Source organism: Pelophylax lessonae (genome assembly GCF_965119305.1).
Source record: "Pelophylax lessonae genome assembly, chromosome: 9".
NCBI classification, from domain to species: domain Eukaryota; kingdom Metazoa; phylum Chordata; class Amphibia; order Anura; family Ranidae; genus Pelophylax; species Pelophylax lessonae.
The window spans coordinates 260,471,845-260,496,632 of NC_138776.1; the positions used below are offsets into that span (position 1 = coordinate 260,471,845).

At 44.2% G+C, this 24,788-nt stretch overlaps 1 protein-coding gene and 1 pseudogene across 2 annotated transcripts in view; both read left to right on the top strand.

Annotated features, from left to right (window-relative positions):
* The window catches only part of LOC309562722, a 169,081-nt pseudogene that overhangs the window by 34,736 nt on the left and 109,557 nt on the right, over positions 1-24,788 (top strand). The window lies entirely within an intron of this gene.
* LOC309564418 (uncharacterized protein) lies at positions 1,939-14,164 on the top strand (the record flags this gene model as incomplete). The annotated part of the gene is made up of 8 exons (XM_082269048.1): positions 1,939-2,064; positions 2,151-2,274; positions 2,391-2,488; positions 2,611-2,664; positions 3,122-3,196; positions 3,529-3,667; positions 7,381-9,522; positions 14,085-14,164. The coding sequence occupies 8 exons, from the start codon at positions 1,939-1,941 to the stop codon at positions 14,162-14,164; spliced, it is 2,838 nt and encodes a 945-aa protein (XP_082125174.1).

A 24,788-nucleotide genomic window follows, 5' to 3' on the forward strand; every position in this document is an offset into this window, starting at 1 on the left:
TATAAAAACCCGCCTCTGGCCGGCAGCCCGCCTCCCGCTGCTGTCACTACTACTGCGATCTGTGCATGAATTAACACACCGGGAGGGCGGGCGAGCGGCCGCTAATAGCTGTAACTATGTGAGCGCTTCACTTCCCTGTCAGGCATGTTATAGCTATTAGCGGCCCCTCGCCCGCCCGGTGTGTTAATTCATGCACAGATCGCAGTAGTAGTGACATCACCGGGAGGCGGGCCGCCGGCCAGAGGCGGGTTTTTTGAAAGGAAGGACACCGGAGGACTGGAGCTGAAAGTAAGGAGATTGCATTGGGATTGTGAGGGATGCTGAGGCAGAGGGGGGTAAGGGATGCTGAGGCGGGGGGGGGGGAGGGAAGCTGAGGCAGGGGGGGGGAGGAACGCTGAGGCGAGCTTACCATTGGTGTTAGTATTATGCAGCATGAGGGGGTAAATGTATTGCCACTGCTGGTCACTGATGAATTAGTGACCGATCAGTGGCAGTTAATTAACCCCTTTGTGCTGCATTAGTGCAACCCAGTGTTAATTAACACTGATACTGCATACTTGCCAACTGTCCCTTTTTTCCTGGGACAGTCCCTGCAAATAGGAGCCTGTCCCAGGTAATTTATATTGTCCCTGGAAGTGCCTGTTAATCGGGCTGCCAATAAATGTTATGCAGAAGTAGTGCAGCTGAATGGGAGAATTATTCCAACTCTGCTACTTTGGCCTTAAGTTTGAAATTCCCTTTTTAATTTCCTGTAATTCTCTCTCTATATTGAGTAGACGCTATAATCTGATGATAAGTAGGCGGAGATTATTTATGCAGAGTGGGCGGAGCTTCAGGGAAGTGGATGTGGTAAGTAATTGATAGCTGTGCTGCAAAGTGTCCCTGGAAATTTTTTTTAAATGTTGGCAACTATGATACTGGTTGCACTAATGCAGCACAAAGGGGTTAATTAACTGCCACTGGCCGGTCACTAATTCCTCAGTGACCAGTGGCAATACATTAACCCCCTCATGCTGCATAATACAAATACCATTGGTAATTAAATTAACCACTTGCAACAGGGTGGCAGCTACAAGTGTACACCTGCCTGTTTTTGGTGTATGCCCCTGTTCTATCTATTTTAAAATTATTTGGGGGAAAAAGTAATTTTTGGTTTTGGTTTTCGGCCAAGGGCATCCTGCATTTTCGGTTTCGGCCCAGAATTTTCATTTCTGTGCATCCCTAATAATCAATACAGAAATATTACCTATATATTGTATAGAGCCATATATTCCGCTATATGGAAGTATGATGTCACCATAAATAGTACTTCTCACTAACTTAGTAATAACGTGAAAAATAACATAAAATATTTAAAGACGATTGAAAACCGAACTGATAATGATCTTTCTTTGTTGCATATTTACATTTTGGGTATTATAGCTCTTTTTGTTTTTTAAATCACATGATTACATCAATGGGGATAGAGGAGGACCTGAGTCATGTGACCGAGAGGATATTAAAGTAGGATTCTAGTTAAGCCTAAATAGTCTTAAAAATGCCCCCCCCCCCCCCCCCCAAAAAAAAAGACCTATCTTATTTTTCCTGGGCAAAACAAATGTGTATAGTTACCTACTTTCAGCCCACTTTGGTCTGGTCTCTTAATTCTGCTTCCATATGTCAGCCAGCAGAAGCTGCAGGGGAGAGGAGGAACTGCGGATAATGGCTGCACCATGGGAGCCTACAGGTGATGTCATGGCTCCCGCTCTCTCTATACCTTTGCTGCTGACCCCAAAGCTGGCTGAAAATAGGTAACTATATATATATATATATCTTATTTTACACAGGTTAGGCTTTAGCTGGGATTCTACTTTAAACCTCACCCTGAAGATCCTCTACCTGCTGATTGGGGTGTTAAGGAGGATTCTGGGAGAATCACATGAAAATAATGTTGTTTCAATGCAGAGTTTTCCTCCGGTGAAACCTGGTGACGATATAACCATCACAGTGCCTGCATCCCATTTCCTGAAACCCAAGAAGATTCTAGAAGTCACCAGCAAGATCATTGATCTGCTGACAGGAGAGGTGAGCGGTGCCGGGAATTCTGGGACATTATCCAGTAACAGACAAGGGATGTGTCTGGATGGTGACTGTATCATTGTGTGTGTCAGGTTCCTATAAGGTGTCAGGATGTCACTGTCTATTTCTCCATGGAGGAGTGGGAGTATTTAGAAGGACACAAGGATCTCTACAAGGACGTCATGATGGAGAATCAGCCGCACCTCACATCACCGGGTAAGAGGAGACTTTATTGTAAAGGAGAGAGCAGTACGGAGGGTCCACCTAGATCCCCCATCATCTGATAAACACATAGAAACAATGTATTCAGTCAGTGTGTGTGTTTCCTACAGATGGATCCAGTAATGGGAACCCACCAGAGAGATGTCCCCGTCCTCTGTATTCCCGGGATTCCACACAGGAAGGTCACACCATCCCTCACCATCATCAGGTAGGTGGATCTGAGCAACTAGAACTCAAATACATTGTACAACTCTACGCTTTTGAGATAACTCTACTGTGTCATCTCCTTTTTTTCTTTTACAAATCTGTTCTTTCATCTTTGGGGTTTAGAGTGAAGAACTGAAAGACCTCAAAATTGAGGTTGAAGTGGAAAATGAAGAGAAGGTTGGAGATCAGCAGTCTATGGAGGAGGGAGGTCCTCTGTATTCCCGGGATTCCACACAGGAAGATCACACCACCCCCCACCATCATCAGGTAGATGGGACTGAGCAATTATAACTCAAAAGTATTCTAAACTATGAGATGATATTTTTCTATGAAATCTCTTGCTCTGTTTATTTTTCTTTCATCTTTGGGGTTTAGAGTCGGTTCACACTATGGCGACACGACTCTGTACTACTTCGGAGGCGACTTGTGAAGTCCTGTGCACCGGGACTTCGGCGCGACTTGCACGGACTTCGTATAACGAATGTCTATGCAAGGCGCTCCAAGGTCACCCCGAAGTAGTACAGGACCCTTTGTGTCGCTCCTATTAGAACGGGTCCTGTAGCAGTCAATGGACCGCGACTTGTCAGGCTGACAAGTCGCCTGACAAGTCGCGGTAGTGTGAATCGAGCCTTAGGGTCAGAGATTTCCCCCTCCTCTGTGTTCCTGGGATTCCAAACAGAAGGATCACACCATCCCTCACCATGATCAGGTAGGTAGGACTTGGCATCTATACCTAAATATGTATTGTAAGCCATGAAATTGCGTTATTCTATGTAATCTGTTGCTTTACTTCGACATCTGAAGTGCAGCCTTCGTTATCCACATCCCAAACCCCGTTTGTAGCTCCTTTGAGCACCCTACATTTTTCATCCCTCATTTTTATTTTTTTAATATAAATTCCTTTCTCTGTGGGTCTTAAGTGTCATCACGGGTCCTCTTCCTCCTTGTGTTCTTCCAACCGAGGGTGCATACTGAATGACGTGTCTTCTATATCTGCCTAGAGTTGACTTTAATAGATGTTTTTCATTATTTTTGGTGTAGGGTGAAGAACAGATTGATATAAAAGCTGAGCTTAAAGAAGAAGTAGAGACGTATGTGGGGGGTGATCAGCCATCCACGGAGGAGGTTGGGATGATTATGAAACGTGAACAGGAGGACATTTCTCTACCTATCCACACAAGTAAGTAACAGAGACTATGGAAGAAATAAGTCAAAGTCTCATTTTACTTATGAGTTTATGAACAAATGTTAGATAATTATTAGATCTTCACATCGTCCTGTAGGCAGGTTCTAAAAGACAAAATATGTGTTTGCCTACTAAAGGGTTAATGTGTGGTGTTGGAAGAGTTAACACTTGGTGCTGTGATGCACCTTCCCTTCCTGCTTCTTAACCGGACCGGACCTCGGGTCTCTCCGTGTGTGGGAGGTGATCAGTGAGGACGCTGTAAAGAGGTGAACTGAACTGTGTGGTGGAGATTCCCCTTAGCAGGACCCCGGGATCGGTTCCAAGGACTGGACTATTGATGCTGTTTACTGGGATGCAACTAAGCTATAAAAAGTTATGAACAACGCCGCACAGCTCTGACAAACCCAGTACATTGTTATTGGAGAGAGAATGTGGAAATGCAATTGCGATTCTGTATATCGCTCATATGTACTTCTATGGAACCTGGATAGAACTGTAAATATCACTTTATTCACTAAAGAACTTATTGGCTAAGAGTAACTGTGTTACTATGGAAGAGAAGGTGCTTTACAGTGTACTGGGGAGAACTGGGGAACAGAATTTACAATTTAAGTCTTGATGTCATGGATTGAAGCGTAAATAGAAGCAGCAGCCATTTTGGGACGGAGAGAATGGTGGTAGCCAATGACAGAGGTTTTGTAGGTAAGGGTAGCTTGGCACGTGGCTGGGCCCCTATGTTAGGGCCCACTGCAACACATGGGCCGTGCCTGGAACCGTGGTGTGGAAGGCTTTGCAAACTAAGTGTAGTGGTTCCCACCTTTGCCATGTGCTGGGTTGTGATCCATGCCAAGCTGGCCATCTCCATCCTTTGGACACTTTTAGTACCTGTAAGTGTGCATGACCTTATTGGTGGTGCACTGGAGTTGGCACATCTGGCGTATTGATCTGCTCATGTAATGCTTCTTGTACTATACGCTTCACATGATTGCATATTTTCCATCAGATTCATTACCTTGTGTTCTGGTATAAGTGAGTGCAGTCTCCCTACCACCTTTTCTATTTATTCAGTTTTCATGCAGTGCAGAACTTTACAATTTTAACCACTTTACCACCGGAGGATTTTGCTGTATAACGTCCAGGCCACTTTTTGCGCTTCGGCGCTGTGCGACTTTAACTGACAATTACGCGGTCGTGCGACGCCGTACCCAAACGAAATTTACGTCCTTTTTTTCCCACAAACAGAGCTTTCTTTTGGTGGTATTTGATCACCTGTGCGATTTTTACTTTTTGCGCTATAAACAAAAAAAGAGCGTCAATTTTGAAAAAATAACAATATTTTTCACATTTTTTTTATATGAAATTCCCCCCCCCCCCCCAAAAAAAATGTAAAAATCTAATTTTTTTTTTAAATTTTTGGCCAATTTGTTTTCTGCTACCTATGTTTGGTAAAAAAAAATCACAATAAGCGTATTTTGATTGGTTTGCGCAAAATTTTTGTGTTTACTAACTAAGGGAAAGATTTCTGTCATTTTTGGTGTTTTTTTTTTAATGGCATAATGGAGTAATGGCGGCGATCTGCGTTTTTTTTTTTTTTTTGCGGGACTGCGACATTGCGGCGGACAGATCGGACCCTTGACCGACATTTTTGACACTTTTGGGGGTACCAGTGACATTACTACAGTAATCAGTGCTATAAATATGCACTGTTACTGTAAAAATGACACTGGCAGGGAAGGGGTTAACTTTATTGGAGAGGGAGGGGTTAATGTATGCCTGGTGCTTACTGACATGTGTGGGGGGAGGTGACTGAGTGACACAAGGACAGATCGCATGTTCAGCTATGCTGAACCCTGCAATCTGACCCTGCCTGTCACTGAGGAGATCCGCCCGCTCTGTTTACACAAGCGGGCGGATCTCCAAACTCGATTCCCCGACGATCGGGGAAGAGCAGCGGCGATCGCCGCCGCACCTCCCCTGGCCCGACTCCCGCTGTGACTGAAAACAGCGGGAGCGCGCCTCTGGCGGCGCGCGAGCGCCGCCTAGAGGGGGAGGAGTACGTCGCTGGACGGGATCATACCGCATTGCGGCAGTTGTGTCAATGTGGGCGGCCGTAAAGTGGTTAATATCAAAAATAGTTTTTACAGAGTTGTCATAAATACTGGTCCATTTCCATTCCTCAATATAACGTCATGTTCCCAACAAATGAGGAGGAGATACTGTACACCATATGAAAGGTCCATCTCCATTCATCAATATAATGTCATATTCCCAACAAATGAGGAGGAGATACTGTACACCATATGAAAGGTCCATCTCCATTCCTCAATATAACGTCATGTTCCTAGCATATGATGTGACATCTTCATTACTCCCCATAGTCGTCACTAATAAAAAAAACACATTTTACGTAGTGTGTCGTTGATTTGGGTGTTTTATATCCTTTAACCGGTTGCCGACCGCCGCACGACTATATACTGCGGCGGTCAGCCCCGGCCAGGCAGAGTGACGTATCGGTACGTCACTCGCCTGTCACTGACTTGCGAGCCTATCGCGGGCGGGCGCGCGCCCGCCGAGGCGCGCGCCCGCCGCGGCTCGTTCACAGGCAAGTCAGTGCGTGTGACCGGCGGACTCGATGTCCGCCGGCCACACTACGATCGCTCCTGTAAAGGGAGAAAGACAGAGCAGCTTGTGTAAACAAGCTGCCTGTCAGTTCTCCCTGTGTAAAAGTGAAGATCTGACCGTTCTACTATGTAGAACGGTTGATCTTTGCTTTTACACCAATAGCCATGTCCCTACACAGTAGAAAGCACGCCCCTAGGACACACTTAACCCCTCCCTGTCCAATAAAGTTAACCCCTTCCCTGCCAGTGTCATTTTTGCAGTAACAGTGCATATGTATAGCACTGATTACTGCAGTAATGTCACTGGTAACCCCAAAAGTGTCAAAAATGTCAGTCAAGGGTCCGATCTGTCCGCCGCAATGTCGCAGTACCGAAAAAAAATCGCAGATCGCCGCCATTATGCGTTAAAAAAAAAAACACCAAAAATGACAAAAATCTTTCTCTTTGTTAGTAAACGCGATAACTTTTGCGCAAACCAATCAAAATACGCTTTTTGCGATTTTTTTTACCAAACATAGGTAGCATAAAACAAATTGGCCGAAAAATGTTAAAAAATTTTGATTTTTACTTTTTTTTTTGGGGAATTTCATATAAAAAAATGTGAAAAATATTGTTATTTTTGCAAAATTTACGCTCTTTTTTTGTTTATAGCGCGTGATCAAAAAATCGCACAGGTGATCAAATACCACCAAAAGAAAGCTCTGTTTGTGGGAAAAAAAGGACGTCAAATTCGTTTAGGTACAGCGTCGCACGACCGCGCAATTGTCCGTTAAAGTCACGCAGTAAAAAATCGCAAAAAAAACCCTGGTCCTTTAGCAGCCAAATCCTCCGGGGCTTAAGTGGTTAATATTATTCATTTTAGTAACAAACCACTAACACATTTTAGCTAATGAAGCCTTAGTCAGCTATTTATTAATAAAGAATTTGCAGATCATATATGGACTCGGTGTGAACACTTTTCTGAATGATTTTGGAGGGAGAACAGGAGCCCAACTGTGAGATCGGCATTTCCACTGACAGGGAGGAGGGGCTAAAACTCCAGTTATTTGTGACCAACTGACATTTTTTTACATTTCTTTCCAACAGATGGATGCGATGTCGGGAATTCCTCGGAGAGACCTCTTCTATTATCTGCTGATTGTAAGTCAGAAGATAATGTCATCACACAGGATCCTCCAGGAGGAAATCCAAATACACAAAATATCCATCACAGACCTTCCTGTCCGGAGACATCAATGGATCCCTCTGATCAGGGGGAATCTTCTCACCAATCACATACTATGATTGCAAATATCCATTTAGGATCTCACACTGCAGATAGATCAACAGATCCTTCTAATCCCAAGGAATCTTCCTTACCCCATGAAGGAGCTCACAGAGATAACAATTTATTATCATGTCTAGGGTGCGGAAAATCTTTCAAGACCAAATCTGAACTTCGTATCCATCTCAGATCCCATACCAGTGTAACTCTTACATGTTCGAAATGCGGGAAATCTTTTACTAACGAAAGCAAATTTCTTACACATCAGAAACTCCACAAGGCCGAGGATCCTCATAAATGTTCAGAGTGCGGGAAAAGTTTCACCAAGAAGAGCTTACTTCTAACGCACCAGAGAGTTCAGACAGGCGAGGGACCATTTATATGCAAAGAGTGCGGGAAAAGTTTCACTAATAAAAATTGCCTTGATTCACACAAGAGAGTTCACAAGGGTGAGCACTCTTATTCATGTTTGGAGTGCGGGAAATGTTTAAATAATGAAAGAGCCCTTGTTAAACACCGGAGAATTCACACAGGTGAGCGTCCCTATTTATGTTCAGAGTGCGGGAAATCTTTCACTAAGAAAGGAAAACTTATTCAGCACCAGAGAGTTCACACGGGTGAGCGCCCCTATTCATGCTCAGAGTGTGGGAAATCTTTCACTTGGAAAGGAAACCTTTTGAATCACCAGAAAACTCACACAGGTGAGCGTCCCTATTCATGTTCAGAGTGCGGGAAATCTTTCACTCTGAAAGGAAACCTTTTGAATCACCAGAAACTCCACATGGGTGAGCGTCCCTATTCATGTTCAGAGTGCGGGAAATCTTTCGTTCAGAAATGTCTTCTTCAAAGACACCAGAAACTCCACACGGGTGAGTGCCCTTATTCATGTTCAGAGTGCGGGAAATCTTTCATTGAGAAAGTAAACCTTGTGCAACACCAGAGAGTTCACACAGGTGAGCGCCCTTATTCATGTTCAGAGTGCGGGAGATTATTCTCCCATAAAGAAAGCCTTGTTAAACATCAGAGAATTCACACAGGTGAGCGTCCCTATTCATGTTCAGAGTGCGGAAAATCATTCAATCTCAAAAATCTCCTTACTAAACATCAGAGAATTCACACAGGTGAGCGTCCCTATTCATGTTCAGAGTGCGGGAAATCTTTCATCAAAAAAGATAATCTTGTTCAACACCAGAGAAATCACACGGGTGAGTGCCCTTTTTCATGTTCAGAGTGCGGCAAATCTTTTATTCAGAAAGGAAACCTTGTGCAACACCAGGGAGTTCACACGGGTGAGCGCCCTTATTCATGTTCAGAGTGCGGGAAATCTTTCCTCATCAAAGGAAAACTTATTCAGCACCAGAGAATTCACAAGGGTGAGCGCCCTTATTCATGTACAGAGTGCGGGAAATCTTTCATTCAGAAAGAACATCTTGTGCTACACCAGCGAGTTCACACGGGTGAGCGCCCTTATTCATGTTCAGAGTGCGGGAAATCTTTCACTCACAAAGGAGACCTTGTTAGACATCAAAGAATTCATACGGGCGAGCGTCCTTATTCATGTTCAGAGTGCGGGAAATCTTTCACTCAAAAGAATGTTCTTACAATACACCAGAAACTCCACACCGACGAGTTTTCCTGTTCATATTCAGAGTGCGGGAAATGTTTCCAAAAAAAAGATCATCTTGTTAAACATCAGAAATTTCACACAGGTGAGCGTCCCCATTTATGTCCAGAGTGCGGGAAATCTTTCACTCTTAAAGGAGACCTTGTTAAACATCTTAGAATTCACACAGGGGAGCGTCTTTCTTTTTTATGTTCAGAGTGCGGGAAATCTTTCAGTGCTAAAGCAGGCCTTGTGCAACATCAGAGAATTCACACGGGTGAGCGCCCTTATTCATGTTCGGAGTGCGGGAAATCTTTCATTGCTAAAGTAAACCTTGTGCGACATCAGAGAATTCATGCGGGTGAGCTTCCTTAAAGCAGAGTTCCACCCATTTTCCCAAATTCCTCTGATCTCCATGCCCAAATCTCCTAAAAAGATATTCTTTTTTTTTTTAAATATATTGAGGCGGCACTTCTGGTCCCGGCCACCAAGGCGACTCATGATTGGGCGATTTCCTTCGGCGTCCTCTATCCCAGGAATCTTCTAAATCCCGTGAAATCTCGCAGTTTTTCGAGACCGGAAGTGACGCGATGGGGAGGAGTTAGGCAACATTTTGGAAGAATTGCAATGGCAACCTGTAATCCACAGACTGTGCTGCGAAGCGCCATCACTGCGCAGGCGCTATATCGGGAGCTGCATACTGGGTAGCCAGTTGCACCTAATCCAGGAAATATACGGGAATGGGCTTTAGATGCCCACAACCTCGATGGCCGCTGCCTGCTTCCGAGATCAAGTATACAACCGCTAAAAGTATTTAATGAGGGACGGTCAGAAACTGCCTATATCCATGTTTCTCAAACTTTTTTTTGTCTTGCGGCGCACCAAAAAGATTTTTGCGGCACACCTTGAAAGATTTAACAATTTTTGTGGCGAAGAACTTTTTTATTTGAATGCTGAGGGCCTCTCCTCGCTCTCTCCTTGCGACGTTTCCAGATGCCAGGCGGCAGGCGATCCTAGCAACCAGTGCAGCGGGCCGCAGTACAGGCCAGCGGAGGATCGGCCTGCCGCCCAGGACTCGGGGCTAATAATGTAAAAGGAGCACTACGGGACCCGGGGGTTTATGGGGGCCCTCTCGGGGCCCTCTCGGGGCTATAGCCTGGGTCAGCTTCCCCCCCCCCCCCTTCCGACACCACTGTATTACCACGACAAACCTGCAATTTGTGTGCGACACACTAGGGTGCCGCGGCACACAGTTTGAAAAACACTGGCCTATAGCTATGTCTAGGGCCTGTATTAAACTTCTCCTTAAGCCTGCTACTCAACCAAATTCTTACAGACCAATATCACTCCTCCAATCTGATATTCACTACTCAACGACCGCCTGCTGCAGTTTTACTGTGGCAGGCAGCCGGTCCTGCGCGAACCTGATGTAACTGTACGGTGCAGGCGGCTCCGATTGCCGCCTGACACCCGCGATCGCTCCCCGCTGAGAGAAAAGGACGGTCAGCTGTTGTAAACACAGCTGACCGTTCTTCTCCCTGGAATGATCACAGAGCGCCTGTGATCCTTCTATATAGGATCACAGGTCTCTATGGTCAATCCATAAGCCACACCTCCGGAGTCGGACCGGAGGAGGGGAGGCAGCGATCACCGTCTCTCTTCCCCAATCGTCGGGTAAAGAGTGAGAAAATCCACCCGCTTGTGTAAACAAAGCAGGCGGATCTTCTCTGTGACAGGCAGGGACAGATCACAGGATTCAGCATAGCTCAACCTGCGATCTTCGTCTCTGTCACACAATCCCCCCCCCCACACACACACACACACACACACACACACACGTCAGTAAGCATGAGGCACAAATTTAACCCCTTGATCACCAACAGTGTTAACCCCTTCCCTGCCAGTGTCATTATTACAGTGACAGTGCATATATTTAGCACTGTAGTAATGTCACTGGTCCCGTCAAAAATGTCAGTTAGGGTCCGATCTGTCCGCCGCAATGTTGCAGTCCCGCAAAAACCATGTGGTGGGTGGCAGCCATGACCATGACAATACATGGAGCAACAAGTTGGCAACCATGACAATACATGGAGCAACAAGTTGGCAACCATGACAATACATGAAAAAAATTTTGGTGGCCCAAAAGAAACTGCGCAAAATTGGTGATATTCGATAATAAATTAATCAATCAAATTGTCATAAATAAATTAAATATATATAAGAGGAATTGCTTCCATAGTGCAAGCTGCAATAAAAACGTATAAAACGCATAAATGTGAAAAGAGTGGAATAAATTGCGCTCAACACTTAAAACACAACCAAAAGGTGCTTGTGTGCATAAATATGTGAATAAATGGTTATAAATAAATAAATATACAGAATCCTAAATGTGAAAAAAGTCCTTGGTAAATAAATATATCAACAGTCTTTAAAGTGCCCAGTGCAATACAAATCTCTCAGCAATGACTGAATATCACTCCAACTTCAAGTGAGGGACCTCCACCTTAAGAGACTTTTCTCCACCCAGTGCTCGGGGTAAATACTTCTTACCAAAGCTGGTGGACCCCTTAATTACAGGGGGTCTAAAGCAGCGTAAATGGTCCACAAATGCCTCCAAGCTATCCTTCAGGTCCCTTGATATATGGCTCAGCTCGCATAAGGAACTCCAAGTATTTCAGGATAATATATGATAGGATGGATATCAGGTGAAACAGCGATGCTTCCTAGAAGGATTCAGGAATTTTCCTCAAGAGCATGAGATGCAGGCCCTAGCTGGTCCCCATGAGGTGTCTGAAAATGGAGCTGAATCCTTCTAGGAAGCATCGCTGTTTCACCTGATATCCATCCTATCATATATTATCCTGAAATACTTGGAGTTCCTTATGCGAGCTGAGCCATATATCAAGGGACCTGAAGGATAGCTTGGAGGCATTTGTGGACCATTTACGCTGCTTTAGACCCCCTGTAATTAAGGGGTCCACCAGCTTTGGTAAGAAGTATTTACCCCGAGCACTGGGTGGAGAAAAGTCTCTTAAGGTGGAGGTCCCTCACTTGAAGTTGGAGTGATATTCAGTCATTGCTGAGAGATTTGTATTGCACTGGGCACATTAAAGACTGTTGATATATTTATTTACCAAGGACTTTTTTCACATTTAGGATTCTGTATATTTATTTATTTATAACCATTTATTCACATATTTATGCACACAAGCACCTTTTGGTTGTGTTTTAAGTGTTGAGCGCAATTTATTCCACTCTTTTCACAACCATGACAATACATTGAGCAACAAATGGGCAAATAGATGGATCAACAGAAAGATAATCATTACAATACATGGAGCAACAAGTGGGCAACCATGACAATACATGGAGCAACAAATGGGCAAATAGATGGATCAACAGAAAGATAATCATTACAATACATGGAGCAACAAGTGGGCAACCATGACAATACATGGAGCAACAAATGGGCAAATAGATGGATCAACAGAAAGATAATCATTACAATACATGGAGCAACAAGTGGGATACCATGACAATATATGGAGCAACAAGTTGGCAACATGACAATATATGGAGCAACAAGTGGGCAAATAAATGGACCAACAACAAGACAATCATTACAATACATGGAGCAACAAGTGGGCAACCATGACAATACATGGAGCAACAAGTGGGCAACCATGACAATGCATGGAGCAACAAGTGGGCAACCATGACAATACAAGGACAACCATACCATTAAAACCAAAGAAGCAATGGGGAAACATAGTGAAGACAAATAGAGGAACATCTATTTTATCATTGGACCTTTCTATAGGTTTCCCAAATAAACAAGAAATGTCTGCACTTGCCAACATTCTGTTCTGAATCCATTTTTTTTTTTTTCTTACGATGACCAAAATTTTAAGAAGATTGGTGGTTGGGAATTGTCTTAATTCTTACAGTCATCCAATTTAGTTTTTTTTTTTTATGAGATGGGGACTTCAGTTCCATGTGTGTCAGCTGATATTCTGAGGAAATTTGGAGCCACTACAAAAGCCACATAGAATATTTCCATTGCTGCCATTTTGGTTCCCCTCCTCATGGTCACAGTGTTAGACTTAATAAGTTCACAGTCTTTATCTCATCAGTGGCTTACAGAATACGTCCTTGTCAGTTTGCCAAATGGCAACTTACATGTGAGGCCAGTTGGAAAAATGCCCCCTACTGACTATTGGTGATCAGTGGGAGGAATGCTCTTTACATTGGTGGTCACTGGGAGAATGTCTCTTCCATTGGTGGTCAGTAGGAAGAATGTCTCTTCCGGGACTCTCCCTTCTGCCCCCGATGCAAGGTCCACACGGGCACTCTACTACATATGCTTTGGCGCTGCCCAAAATTGCAACGCTATTGGCATGGGGTTATACGCTCCATTAACGATATCTGGAAACTGAAATTGTCTGTGGAACCTAAATTGTGTGTCCTGGGATGGCTGGATGAGGAGCTCTATCCTCCTCCTGAGGTACAGACTGCGATCCTCAGAGTTCTCTTTATTGCTAGAAAGTTGATAGCCCGGCGATGGATATCTGCTCAGGCGCCTTCACATGCTGCCTGGATTGAGGAGGTTAAGGTGCTTCTGAATAGGGAGCATCTCACCTATAAACACAGAGGGAATGTACTGAAATTTGATCGCATTTGGAGCCCATGGTTAGACGTTCCAGGCCTAGCTCCTCTTCACTTAGTGTCCAATAGAATTATGGGAGGGGTACTATCCCCAGCGTAACGTGGCTGCGGACTCAGTACTTCTACCTGGGTCGGCACGAGGGAGGTCTCTCACGATGCTTACCACATCTCCTTTATGGCTGGTACTAGGACACTCTCTGTATCACGCGCACATTGGGTAGCTCACCGGAATTCACGTGTTCTGTTCTGTTTTTGTAGTTGATGAAGGCATCTCTCCCCAGTATTCTGAGCTTGGTGTATATTGCATAGAGCATAAGGATATTGCTGCATTACCTTGATTTTTTTTTTTTATATGTTTCTGTGCACTTACGAACACGTCGGCGGCTCTTCTGCTGCCGACTATGCTTATTCTACACTTCACTGATTATGTTCCTGCATTGTAGAGGCTTCTTCGTCTGTTTTTTTGGTTTTGTTTTGTTTTGTATTGTATGTGAAAAATTTCAATAAAAAAAATTATCTGATTAAAAAAAAGAATGTCTCTTCCATTGGTGCTCAGTGGGAACAATGTTCCTTCCATTGGTCAGTGGGAAGAATGTCCCTTACATTGGTGGTCAGTGGGAAGAATGTCCCTTACAATGGTGGTCAGTGAGAAGAATGCTCCTTCCAATGGTGGTCAGAGGGAAGAATGTTCCTTCCATTGGTGGTCAGTGAGAAGAATGCTCCTTCCATTGGTGGTCAATGGGAAGAATGCTCCTTCCATTGGTGGTCAGTGGGAAGAATGTCCCTTATATTGGTGGTCAGTGAGAAGAATGCTCCTTCCATTGGTGGTCAGTGGGAAGAATGTCCATTACATTGGTGGTCAGTGAGAAGAATGCCCCTTACATTGGTGGTTAGTGGGAACAATGTTCCTTCCATTGGTGATCAGTGGGAACAATGTTCCTTTCATTGGTGGTCAGCAGAAGAATGTCCCTTACATTGGTGGTTAGTGGGAAGAATGTCCCTTACATTGGTGGTCAGTGGGAAGAATGTCCCTTACATTGGTGGTCAATGGGAAGAATGTTCCTTACATTGGTGGACAGTGAGAAGAATGTCCCTTACATTGATGCTCAGTGAGAATAATGCCCCTTACATTGGTGGTCAGGGGGAATAATGCCCCTTAAATTGGTGGTCAGTGGGAAGAATGTCCCTTACATTGGAGGTCAGTGGGAAGAATGCTCCTTACATTGATGGTCAGTGGGAAGAATGTCCCCTTACATTGGGGGTCAGTGTAAAGAATGTCCCTTACATTGGTGGTCAGTGTAAAGAATGTCCCTTACATTGGTGGTCAGTGGGAAGAATGTCCCTTACATTGGTGGTCAGTGGGAAGAATGCTCCTTACATTGATGGTCAGTGGGAAGAATGTCCCTTACATTGGTGGTCAGTGGGAAGAATGTCCCTTACATTGGTGGTCAGTGAGAAGAATGTCCCTTACATTGGTGGTTAGTGGGAAGAATGTCCCTTACATAGGTGGTCACTGGGTAGAATGTCCCTTACATTGGTGGTTAGTGGGAAGAATGTCCTTTACATTGATGGAGTATAGAAGGAAGGGGAGGAGCCAATCATGGTCAATGAAGGAGGAGAGAAGAGGAAGAATGGTGACTGAACATGTTAGGAAGGATTTAAGAAGCCTTTAAATACCTGTACTGTATTTCCTATCTAGCTGGCTATGTACACTGCATATCATAAACAAATGACATTTGTTAAAAAATAAATTAATAAAATCATTTTTCCATATGTTCTTCTTTTGTTCTATCTCGTTGCTGCTGATCTTCTACATCCTCTTTGCAGCCACTTCTTGTCTTGGCACCACAGCGATGGCTACATGGCATTTCTTAGGGTGGGTTTCCTGATGGTGAAAACAGTGGACCATGGCGATGCAATCTGTAGGAAAATGGCCATTCGTAGATTCCGCAAGGAGTCTGTTTTTTACGGGGGTGACAACACAGGAGCACAACTGGGAGACGGGGCAGAGCGTTATCTCACCCCATAATGGAAAGTGCTTGAACAAGGACCATCATGGCAGGACCACCATTAATTATTTTAATAAAAGCTGCAGATTTCTACACCATATTGCCAAAAGTATTGGGACGCCTGCCTTTACACGCACATGAACTTTAATAGCATCCCAGTCTTAGTCCGTAGGGTTCAATATTGAGTTGGCCCACCCTTTGCAGCTATAACAGCTTCAACTCTTCTGGGAAGGCTGTCCACAAGGTTTAGGAGTGTGTCTATGGGAATGTTTGACCATTCTTTCAGAAGCGTATTTGTGAGGTCAGGCACTGATATTGGACGAGGCCTGGCTCGCAGTCTCCGCTCTAATTCATCCCAAAGATGTTCTGTCGGGTTGAGGTCAGGACTCTGTGCAGGCCTGTCAAGTTCCTTCACCCCAAACTCGCTCATCCATATCTCGGCAAGTGGTTAAATTATTTATTTGGCTTTTGCATTAATGCACATTATTCACCTATATATGGTGTATGAAATTTGAATATTCATTGCACTGGACATGGGTTTATAAATCAAATAGATTTTGGTCACATGATTACTTATGCTACCCTACGGAACCCTTCTCTATTATCCCCGTGGATGATCTCCCTCTGTTCTCAGGCCTGGTCTCTCAAGGTTCCTCCTCCATCACCTTGATTATTGTGCTCTTCTTTAGCTTCTATCTGATAGCATCTTCTGCTGGGGACATGGGACTAACCATGTGGCCTCATGGAACTTGTCACCCCCTTCAACCAACCCCTCTGAGATTCAGTACAAGGCGCAAATCATAACAAGTTTGTTCCTGCCCAGTTCACCCTTGACTTTCTGACCCACCAGCTATAGGCCTTTGTAGACTCTGGTTCTGCCAGTAATTTTATTTACAGAGGTCTTGAGATGTGCATCCAGATATCTTTTGCTTCCCTACGGAACCCTTTTCTATTATCCCCCTGGATGATCCCCCTCGGTTCTCAGGCCTGGTCTCTCAAGGTTCCTCCTCCATCACCTTAAACATTGTGCTCTTCTTTACGAATACATTAGCTTCTATCTGATATCATCTTCTTCTGGGGACATGGGGCTAACCATGTGGACCCATGGAACTTGTCACCCCCTACAACCAATCCCTCTGAGATTCAGTACCAGGTGCATATCCTAACAAGTTTGTCCCTGCCCAGTTCACCCTGGACTTTCTGACCCACCAGCTATCGGCCTTTGTAGACTCTGGTTCTGCCAGTAATTTTATTTACAGATCTCTTGAGATGTGCATCCAGATATCTTTTGCTTCCCTACGGAACCCTTCTATATTATCCCCCTGGATGATCCCCCTCTGTTCTCAGGCCTGGTCTCTCAAGGTACCTCCTCCATCACCTTGATCATTGTGCTCTTCTTTACGAATACATTAGCTTCTATCTGATATCATCTTCTTCTGGGGACATGGGGCTAACCATGTGGACCCATGGAACTTGTCACCCCTACAACCAATCCCTCTGAGATTCAGTACCAGGTGCAAATCCTAACAAGTTTGTCCCTGCCCAGTTCACCCTGGACTTTCTGACCCACCAGCTATCGGCCTTTGTAGACTCTGGTTCTGCCAGTAATTTTATTTACAGATCTCTTGAGATGTGCATCCAGATATCTTTTGCTTCCCTACGGAACCCTTCTATATTATCCCCCTGGATTATCCCCCTCTGTTCTCAGGCCTGGTCTCTCAAGGTACCTCCTCCATCACCTTGATCATTGTGCTCTTCTTTACGAATACATTAGCTTCTATCTGATATCATCTTCTTCTGGGGACATGGGGCTAACCATGTGGACCCATGGAACTTGTCACCCCCTACAACCAATCCCTCTGAGATTCAGTACCAGGTGCAAATCCTAACAAGTTTGTCCCTGCCCAGTTCACCCTTGACTTTCTGACCCACCAGCTATCGGCCTTTGTAGACTCTGGTTCTGCCAGTAATTTTATTTACAGAGGTCTTGAGATGTGCATCCAGATATCTTTTGCTTCCCTATGGAACCCTTTTTCTATTATCCACGTGGATGATCCCCCTCTGTTCTCAGGCCTGGTCTCTTAAGGTTCCTCCTCCATCACCTTGATCATTGTGCTCTTCTTTGAGAATACATTAGCATTTATCTGATAGCATCTTCTGCTGGGAACATGGCGCTAACCATGTGGACCCATGGAACTTGTCACCCCCTACAACCAACCTCTCTGAGATTCAGTACAAGGTGCAAATCATAACAGGTTGTTTGTTCCTGCCCAGTTCACCCTTGACTTTCTGACCCACCAGCTATCGGCCTTTGTAGACTCTGGTTCTGCCAGTAATTTTATTTACAGAGGTCTTGAGATGTGCATCCAGATATCTTTTGCTTCCCTATGGAACCCTTTTTCTATTATCCACGTGGATGATCCCCCTCTGTTCTCAGGCCTGGTCTCTTAAGGTTCCTCCTCCATCACCTTGATCATTGTGCTCTTCTTTGAGAATACATTAGCATTTATCTGATAGCATCTTCTGCTGGGAACATGGCGCTAACCATGTGGACCCATGGAACTTGTCACCCCCTACAACCAACCTCTCTGAGATTCAGTACAAGGTGCAAATCATAACAGGTTGTTTGTTCCTGCCCAGTTCACCCTTGACTTTCTGACCCACCAGCTATCGACCTTTGTAGACCCTGGTTCTGCCAGTAATTTTATGGACCAGGGTCTTGAGATGTGCATCCAGATACCTTTTCCTACCCCACAGAACCATTTTTCTATTATCCCCGTGGATGATCCCACTCTGTTCTCAGGCCTGGTCACTCAACGTACCTCCCCCATCACCTTGATCATCCGGAATACATTAGCTTCTATCTGACAGCAATTCCTGCTGGGGACAAGGTGTCCTCATGGGACTTGTCACCCCCTACAACCAACCCCTCCTTTTTCTACCTGCATTGTCTTAAATAGTTAACAGTTTTAAATGAATCAGCACAATAAAAGGTAGATAACCTTTCTGCTGTCTTTTTTGTTTATCTTTTCAGGTCCTATGACTCCTTCCCCCACCCCCACCTCACATCCTAGTCACTGATAAGAAGGCACAAAAAACAGACATTGCCAGGAGATCCTCACTGCTTTGATCCTAGGCAGATTAAAAAAAAAAAAAAAAAAGATTGAATTAAAATAAACACACTGTCTCTTTAAACGTGGCTAAATTATACGCTGTGCAATAATCAAATTGATCACAGCATATAAATCAAATATTAATCACTTCTGGACCGGGCTTATTTCTGACACTTGTTGTTAAAACCATTTTTTTTTGTTGCTAGAAAATTACTTAGAACCTCCAAACATTCTATATATATTTTTTTTCAGCAGAGACCCTAGAGAATAAAACGGGGATCGTTGCAATATTTTTTATCACACCGTTTTTGCGCAGCGGTCTTACAAACACAATTTTTTTTATGGAAAAATTCACTTTGTTTAATAAAAAAATAAGAAAACCATAAAGTTAGCCCAATTTTTTCTATAATGTGAAAGATAATGTTACGCCGAGTACATAGATACCTAACATGTCATGCTTCAAAATTGCGCACGCTCGTGGAATGGCGACAAACATTGGTACTTAAAAATTCCCCATAGGTGACATATTAGAAAAAATCTACAGGTTACCAGTTTAGAGTTACAGAGGAGGTCTAGGGCTCAAATTATTGCTCTAGCTCTAATGTTTGCTGGGATACCTCACATGTGAGATTTGAACGCCTTTTACATATGTGGGTGTGACTTGCGGATGCGTTCGCTTCTGAGCGCGAGCTCGGAGGGACGGGGCACTTTAATTTGATTTTTTTCCTATTTATTTTATCTTTTATTCTTACACTGTACTTTTAAAAAAAAATATTTTTTGATCACTTTTATTCCTGTTACAGGGAATGTAAACATCCCTTGTAATAGAAATAAGCAGGACAGGTCCTCTTTAATGTGAGATTTGGGGTCAACAAAACCTCACTGCTCACATCTACACTATAAAAGAAAAAAAAAAAAATCATTTTTTTCATGATGAAAGAAAATGGGCTCTTTAAATCCGTTGCTAGGAAGCGAGGTATGACGTCGCTCTGGTCCTCCAAGGCCATAGAGTGGAGTGGGGGCCATCTTGCCCTCGCTTGACTTCCTGCCTGAGGGGAGAGAGGACCAGATTGTTTTCCCGTGCTGCTGGCGGGTCCGGTAAGCGGGGAAAATGACCAAGAAGCGGCGGGAGGGGGGTGCACCTCTCCCGCCACCCATAAGGGTGATCCCGCGGCGAATCCACCGCTAGGACCACCCTTTTGTTAAAGCAGACCGCCCGTCATTTGAAAAAAACCACAAACGCTCGATCAGGGGACATCTAATCCAAATTTCGTCCCAACTTAAACGGGAATGTAAACAGAAGATCGCTTCCCTAACTTCTGACTTTCTGTCTTTATCAAAGCGACATAAAGCCAATCCCTCTGCGGCTACTCTCGCCCAACTGGATTCTGCTCGCTTGCGCTGAATCTGGCTCTCACTACGGAAGCTGAGAAGCACCTTAGATGGACAGGGGCTTGCTTGTACCATCAGCGGGATAAAATAGGCTCCAAACTTGCTACGAAAATCAACCCTAAACATCTAGCCACTTCTATCCCCAAAATCCGCACTAAACAGGGTGATCTCACGCAACATCCTCACAAGTTTTTAACAGCGTTTCAGGATTTTTACTCCAACCTTTATTCTTCTTCTGATACGCCCTCTGAGAATTTGGAAACGTTCCTGAATGATATCCCAATTCCTACACTGTCCCCGGAACATTCTAAATCTTTAGAGAAACCGATTTCTGAAACAGAAATTCTTGCAGTTATAAAATCTCTGAAACTCCATTTGGCCCCAGGCCCAGACGGGTTCTCTAACTTTTACTATCAGAAATTTGGCACCGTCCTCGCCCCCTACATGACTCGTTTCTTTAACGCTGTCCGTGACGGCCATAATTTAGATAAGGATTTAAATTTTGCTTCCATCTCACTTATCCCGAAACAGGCAAGGACCCGAGCGAAAATAGTAATTACCGCCCTATATCCTTAATCAACAATGATCTCAAGATTTTCAGTAAAGTTTTAGCCAATAGGCTCTCCTCCTTCATAGCTCGTTATGTGTTCATATAGATCAAGAAGGGTTCATACCAGGCTGTCAAGGCACTGATCAGATCTGGAGGGCCATAGACATAACCCCCTTGCTTCAATCTCAATGGGGCGGTGGTAACAAACAAGAGGGTTACCTCCTTTCGATTGACCTATACAAGGCATTTGGCTCGGTCAGGTGGCCTTATCTTTTTGAGATATTGAAGAGATGGGGCTTTGGCCCGAACTTCCGAGGCATGCTCCAATCGCTTTATTCTTCTCCTTCGGCCCAGATACGAATAACTGGACAATATTCTACCCCTCTTAACATCCGCAGGGGTACAAGACAAGGATGCCCATTGTCTCCGATTGTCTTCGCTATTGCGATAGAGACTCTAGCTATAGCAATTCGGAGATACCAGGACATCAAGGGGGTCACATGCGGAAACAGAACACAAGTGTGCTTTATTTGCGGATGATCTATTACTATTCGTTACTTCCCCTCTCACCTCCACGCCCAACATCCTCAAACTTCGGGCAAGCTTCAGGCTTACAGGTGAATATGCCTAAATCTACAGCTTTAAATATTTCAGTCCCCAGCCATCTGGTGGATAACATCCGCTCTTACTTCCCATTTACCTGGAACACTCACTATATTCCATATCTTGGCGTCAACCTCCCTAATTCCATTGACAAGCTCTATTCGGTGAACTACCCTGGAGCATTCAAAAAATTTGAAATGGATCTAAGATCCTGGTCCAGACTTGACCTCTCCTGGATAGGGAGAATTAACACCATCAAAATGACACAACTGCCTCGCATCCTTTACCTCTTTAGGCCACTTCCCATTCCCCTCAAAAAACCGCAACTTGCTAATTTACAATCCAAAATTATACATTACTCTTGGGGTAACAAAGGCCACCGTTGCGCGAAACCTATTCTTTACAGACGGAAGGAGGGTGGAGGACTTGGTCTTCCAAACTTATGGTGGTACTACCAGGCAGCACAACTCTCCCAATTTTCTATGTTGTACTCTAGGGGCCCGAAACCAGACTGGGTCCAGATTGAACGGCAGGTGGTCCCACTTAACACTATTGACTACCTAATTTGGTGGTCCCCTAAACGTAGACCCTCTGTCCTCTCCCCGACACTCTCTTTCTCTCTCCCTTTGCGACTCACTCCATAAGCAACCTTCCCTTGTTTCTATTCTGAAACCTTTGACCCATTTATTTAATAACCCAAACTTTACCCCTGGCATGGATATTGGTGCCTTCAAATGGTGGCTCAACAAGGGCCTATATAGAATTGGGCATTTCTTCAACAGATTAGGCCCCCGCGCACTGCGCAAAAATCCTGAAGATGCCTCCTTTGGAAATATTAAGACACTCTCAAATTTCCCATTTCCTCCACTCCCTGTGGCATGACAAAAGCAAACCCCCCCCCAGACTAACACCCTACAATACTTGGTGCTCTAATATAATGGATCAGAGGGGTGGAATCTCCACCATATATGCTTCTTTGGCAGAAGCTACAGAGAAACCTTATGTACACACGTGGGAATCTGACTTGGGAGCAGAGTTTCCACAGGACACCTGGTCCCAAAACTTCCGAAGCTCCTTTAAAGGCGTCCCTAATGTTTCCCTGATTGAAGCCAATGTTAAGCTGGATACACACTATACAACTTTTGTGGTTAGATTTCCTTCAGATTTACCTTTTCTATGTAGTGCAAGGGCCCGTCAGATTGCATACATATTGAAAGTGTTTAGGTTTGACCTCATATTATATGGTTTTGGTAAATCTAAAGGAAAAAGTCTTCAGAAAATCTTATAGTGTGTATGGCCCATTAAGGTGTTTCTCAGATGGTACAGAGTCCCGTCCAGGTTGGCCACCATATTTCCTAACACGTCTCCCTTATGCTTTCGAAATTGTGGTTTGGTGGGCTCCATGTTCCATACATGGTGGTCCTGCCCTCGCATTAGATCTTTCTGGAACAAGATATTCCACATATTACGAAGAATCTTGGGCCTAGATATCCCTCATGATCCCAAAATTGCTCTTCTCAACTTTAAGGTTGACAAAGCCCCCAAACATATGTCCAAACTCCTCTCTTTCATACTATTGGAAACCAAAATGACACTTGCTAAATCTTGGAAAAAGGAGGGAGTCTCCCTTCCTGCAGCGAAACGGAAAATATCCTGGATTATGGCGCAAGAAAAACTCGCCGGTATACTCCTTGATAGGGAACATGTTTTCGAAGCAGTATGGGAACCCTGGGCTATATACACTAAGATCCCACTATTCCTGGGTCACCTACCGACCGGTCACGGGATCCCCTGAGGAGAATTGTTCTGCTTCCTTTTCTTTATTCCTTCTTCCTACTCTCTCCCCCTCTTTTTTGCAGAAGATCCCCTACTCTACTATCCCCCCTTACCCTCTTCTTTTCTCTTCTTCCTCATTCCCTCTGATACTTTTGTTATGAATGTGTGGGACTTCATACTTCCATGTTATATGCCCGCTAAATAATCTTGGATAACTTCGGCCTATATAACTTTTGTATCATCATTGCCGTTATCCCTGCTTATTTCTTTTCACAAGTCCCACGTTACTGGTTGTTATATTGCTATGGCGTTCACCTGTCTTGCAGGAACTCAGTTGGAACTCCTTACCAATAATGGAAATTAGGATGGCTGGCCTACCTTTCTCCTGGCACAGTTAGTTTCCGCTTGGGGTGCCCGGAGCATTAGGCATTTTGATACTTATGTTCTCCGTCATTCATGGTTTCCACGCTATGCATGCTTTGTTGTTGCGACTTATTTTTGCTAACAATGTATACGCCATTTATACATATTATCCTGTGTTATATTTGATGATGGTCAATGTACAAGCTGTTATTCTCTTGTTCATTTATGTTTTAACTTAATAAAAATAATTGAAATCAAAAATACTGGGGTTATGGCTGCTATCTGCTGCCATAATCTCGGTATTTAACGTCAAAGTACCGACGTAAATACACGGTGGGCGGTCCGTAAGTGGTTAAATTAAATAAATCTGTGCAAAGTATGTGAAAAAAAATAGCATGCAGTATAAATGAAATAATAATTAAAAATACACATCGTGGGGGGGGGGGGGGTGTCGGGGTGCACCCTTATGGTAAAAGTTGGCTTCCAGGTTTTGATAAGCCCCCCATTTGCAGACCACCACAACCACTGATCCAGGGTTTTAGGAAAGAGGCCCTTGTCTTCATCAACATAGGACAGGGTGCTTTGCCATGAGCGGTACCTCATATGTTGGGGGGCACGTGACTTGCTGTTGTATGGTTGTCCTTCCCCTCTCCTGGCCAGCCAGGCTGCATGCTCATACAAGAGTCTGGTATGGATTTTTAGGGAGGACCCTGTGCTATTTTTTTTTTTTTTTGCGTAGGCTTTCCACTTAAAATATAAAAGTATAGCACCCGAGGGGACTCCACACTGTTGCTTACAGCAGAAGAGATAATGCAGCTGATGTAAGGCCCATTAACCTGACCAGCTGGAAGCCATTCTGTTCCACCATATGTCTTTTGACGTTGGCAGGGTTAAAGAGTAATTAGCAAAACCTGTAATACAATGCAAGAAGCAGTCTGAGGTGTCAGAAGCATGGAGGAACTCTGTGCATACATTATACAGCAAATCCCAGTACAGTCCAGATAATTCCCAATTCATTATCCGTCTACAGAGAGGAGCATCCTGTATAGATCAGGAAGAGGTGAGGAGGACTCTGAGAGGGTCACATGACTTCATCCTTATCTCTGTAATAAAAAACGTAAACCTACTCTGAGCGGCCTGGAGGATTCTGGGAAGG